The 4,414-nt window shown below is 41.4% G+C and overlaps 1 protein-coding gene across 1 annotated transcript in view; it reads right to left on the reverse strand.

Annotated features, from left to right (window-relative positions):
* The window catches only part of WNK2 (WNK lysine deficient protein kinase 2), a 527,139-nt gene that overhangs the window by 353,062 nt on the left and 169,663 nt on the right, over positions 1-4,414 (reverse strand). Inside the window, exon 5 of the mRNA XM_006901945.1 lies at positions 583-671. Within this exon, the coding sequence (XP_006902007.1) occupies positions 583-671 (89 nt within the window). The remainder of the gene's footprint in view (positions 1-582; positions 672-4,414) is intronic.

A 4,414-nucleotide genomic window follows, 5' to 3' on the forward strand; every position in this document is an offset into this window, starting at 1 on the left:
ATCGGGATGGGTGTGTCAGAGGCGGTGCGGTTGGCGCAGGATAGAGCAGGGTTTAGGGCTGTTGTGCATAGGGTCGCTATGAGTCGTAAACGACTTGACGGCACACAACAACAACAACAATCTGAGTTGGGGCAGTGGGTTCTACCTTATGGTTCTGATTGAGCACACTGCACTGAGATGAGCAACAGTTGGCATGCCAAATATGCAGCCTGCAGTTCAGAAGAGAGAACAGGACTGAAGATGAATCTGGGAGTCCCAGAATGGCAGTCTTCCCTAACAGAGGAGAAAGGAGAGAAAGGGCCGAAGCCCCAGGTGCTCAACCATTCAAGGCTGGCACTGGGAGGAGACAGGAAGACTGGGTGGAGGCTCCATGGAGTGTGCAGTATGGGAGCAGGGCAAGGGCTCCCTAATGGTGTGCCCAGCTCATTAACATGGCAGTTGTCTGTGTGCCAACCCTCTGAATGGTGAAGCAAGTTTTGCTGTCTTTTTAAGTTTTATTTTTCATAATAGGAATACAGCTTCAAATAACAGTTGAAATAATTCATCTAGAGAAATAGTGTAAAACTCAACCCTTGGACTCACCTTTCCTCTTTGTTTTTACAGATACATTCCCCAATAATCTCCTTGATCTCAGGATCATGTACTTTTTCAAAGCTTGCTGGCTTGATACCCTGAAACAAGATGAGAAGAGTTACACACCGGCAGGTGACACCGAGGTCTGGTTGTTCCATGTCTCAGGCACCCACAGTGCAGAGAACAGTTATTCACTTGTGGTGGAACAACAGAGAGATTTAACTCCTCTAAACTACTAGAAAACAGGACAAACCACAGAAACAATGATGCCAGATAATCAGTAAGAGGCAGTACAGAATGGTGAAGACAGAGAAAGAATATATAAGAGATGGGCCCTTCCACCATCTAAGCTTACTGCTGAACAAAGATTCTAGACTAGGATAAGGACCCAAAAGAAACTCAGGGATGAAGGATATAGCTCTCAGAGTGGCAGTTAGGAGTTAGAAAAAACCTCCTGGTACATGCATGTTGAGAATCTGTGAGTCTCTGCTGGGCATAAGACCACACAGGCCTCATCTGCTTCAATGCAGGATATGTGATTAGGTATTATTGTCATGACAGGAGTATAAAACGAAGGCTGCATAGTGGAGTGGATCTAGGGAGCTGGGGCAGGGGGCTCCAGGGGGAGGAATTGTAAAACAATGGGGGAACTTTTACTTTTCAAAGAGACGAGTGTTGTGGGGGGGCAGGGAGAAAAGTGCAACAATGAATGAATAGAAATCCAAAGTCTCTGTAAATTAGCATTAAAATTAATTTTTTTTTAAAAAAGACCACACAGGTAGAGTAGATGGCACAAGGCTGGGTGGTGGAATGGAAGACAGAACAATTCCCAGCATTCACATAAATTAACTCATTGCTGTTGAGTTGGAACCAACTCATAGCTGACTCTCCAGCTATGAATCATGTGGCAGGTGGTGGCTCCTCTCCCTCTGAGTCAATGGTGGATTAGAATTGCCGGACAGACACCATTGTTGGGTTAGCAGCTCAACCCCTTATGGACTTGTCCACCAGAGCCTCACATTCACATAAGGGAGACTTAAAATGTAGCATTTAATAAAATATTATCAGATAGTTCAAGAAGTAGGAAAACATGACTTGTAACCTAGCAGACAAACACTTGGAAATCAGTGTGACATGGCTTACACAAAAGGATTTAAAAAGTTACAGTGGTGCAGTCACACAAGGGAATACTATGCAGCACTAAGGATCAACAGTTTAAAAAATAAAATACTACTTAAGTTGGGAGAAATTGGAGAGCATTACGCTGAGTAAGCTAACTCAGTCTCATGAGGATAAATACTACATAAGACTATTATTGTGAAAATAGAAAGATAACAAGTAAAACATGTATGGGGACCCAAAGCTGAAGGGGTGGGAGCAGAGGGGTGAAAATGGGTAGGAGCAAAATCATAGGGTTGCACAATTTGGTGGGTGGAGGGAGGGGCTAAAGGAAATGGGGAAGATCCATTCGGCACAGACCTGAAAAAACAGAGTAATGATGGGCATAGTCCAATAATGATTGATTTTATAAAACACAATGCATGGGAACTATAGTACTGAAACACAATGTGAATGAAAAATATTGTGAAACGCAATGTATATGACTTTGTAAGGAAACAAATATAAAAATCAAAAAGTTATTGTAGCTGCTGTAAGATGCAAAGGTCAGTGTGGCATGGCTGGCCTACCAGTGTCTTCCAGCCACCACTTTCCTGACTTCTGCCACTCAACCTAGCAGCACTCACACACTGGTCTTTTACAGAACCACTGCCTGCCAGGTAGAAGGGTTGCAGTTTTGGACACAGAGCACTAGACCTCTGCTCCCACTGCCAGGAGACACTGCTTCTCTGCTGCCTTGAGACAAATCAGCTGCCACCCCTGCTGTCCATCACCAAGAGCACCAATATAACAGGTACTTTGATATTGAAGGCAAGGATTCTGAGGCTCCGTCTAACATACTTTGGTCCTTGGAGAGGGACATCATGCTTGGTAGGGTGGAGGGACAGCACAGGAGGGGAAGGCCCTCTATGAGGTGGATTGATTCAGTGACTGGGGTAATTGGGATGGGATTGTCAGAGACAGTTTGATTGGCCAGGACAGAGTGGAGTTTAGGGCTGTTGTACATAGAGTCACTACGAGTCGCAAGCAACTCGATGGCACATAACAACAAAAGCAACATCTAGCATGTGGGATTTCATAAGCTCAAGGGGAAGGCGCTGGGTGGAGGCACGGTTTCAGGAGGCAATAGTCTTCCAACTCTGGGTGGACTGTTGTCTCCAAAAGAGAAGCACCAATACAGGTCCTTCACAAAACACTACCATACCTGGATCATTATATAGTACAACAAACTAACATCTTCTAAGACTCACATAATGTCAAGAAAGCAGAAAACTGCCTCAGTCATCATGAAAGAAAAAAAAACCAAAACCACACCAAAACCAAAAAATAACCCTTCTCCTAAATAAGCATACCCAATCAATATCCCAGACAGAACCAGAAGAAATATGTTGATGAGGAGTTGTTTGAACAGTTATAGAAGAAGATTCAAATGATGGAAGAAACAATGGATGTCATTAAGACAGGAAATACCTCAGAGACAACAATCCAGAAGAAATATATTGATGAGGAGCAACTTGAACAGCTATGGAAAAAATGCAAAAGATAGAAGAAAGAATTGAAAGTATAGATAAAAATATCATCACAAGATAGAGAGGGTACAGCCAACATAGGACTGGAAATTATAGAAAAGCATGAAAATGCAATCCAGAATAAGAAGATGGAATTAGCAGAGTGTCCAAAATGCTGGTTGGACAAAAAAGTAGAAGTGAAAAAATGGAACAGATCATCAGTGAGCTGGAAGACAAGAGCCTCACTGGAAACATATTAGAAGAAAAATGAGAGATGAGATGTAAAATAAATTTAAAAAACCCATTAGAATAATGTAGAATGACATTAAAAGGAACAATATACATATGATTGGAATTCCAGAACATTGGAGTAGCAGGGAAGTCACTGAGAAAATTGTGGAAGAAGTACTTCAAGAAAACTTCCCAGGTAATCTGAAGAATGGGGAAGTACACATTCAAGAAGCACAACAAACACCAAATACACTAGACCCAAAAAGAAAAACATCAAGACATATCATAGTCAAATTTCCATATTAAAAGACAAGGATAGAACACCAAAAGCAATGTGAGAAAAACAGAGTCACCTACAAAGCGGAATCAATTAAATTAACTTCTGATTTCTCAGCAGAAACCATGTGAACTAGAAGACAATAGGATGGCATATACAGAGAGTTGGAGGGAAAAAAACCAAATTGCCAGCCAAGGATCTTATATCCAACAAAGCTCTCCATCAAATATGAAGGAGAAATAAGATACTTTGTAGGAAAAAAGGAATTTAAGGTATTTGTGAAAACAAGACCAAAATTACATGACATTTTAAGGAAAGTGGATGGACCATAGTAACCAGAAACAGCAGAAAAAGAAACACAACAATATGGTAACAGTAAAACCTGACCTGAAAATAATCACACTTAGTGTGAATGGACTAAACACTCTAATTAAGAGAAAAAAGAGTAGGAGAATGGATTAAAAAAAAAAAATCAAAGCCCATCAATAGGTTGCCTACAAGAGACATATCTAAAAATGGAAAGAAAAACAGACTAAAAAGCAAAGACTGGAGCGGGGTGAGGGGTGGGGGGCAAGCTATACCAAGCAAATGGCAACAACAAAAAAGCAGAAATGGTAATACTAATCGCTGATAAAATAGACTTCAGAATAAAAGCCATCATCAAAGATAAGTAGGGAGTGGACTTGAATCGGGAAACACCCCTGCA

This window comes from Elephantulus edwardii, unplaced genomic scaffold (assembly GCF_000299155.1).
Source record: "Elephantulus edwardii isolate Elephantulus edwardi_28Jun2011 unplaced genomic scaffold, EleEdw1.0 scaffold00352, whole genome shotgun sequence".
Taxonomy (NCBI): Eukaryota; Metazoa; Chordata; class Mammalia; order Macroscelidea; family Macroscelididae; genus Elephantulus; species Elephantulus edwardii.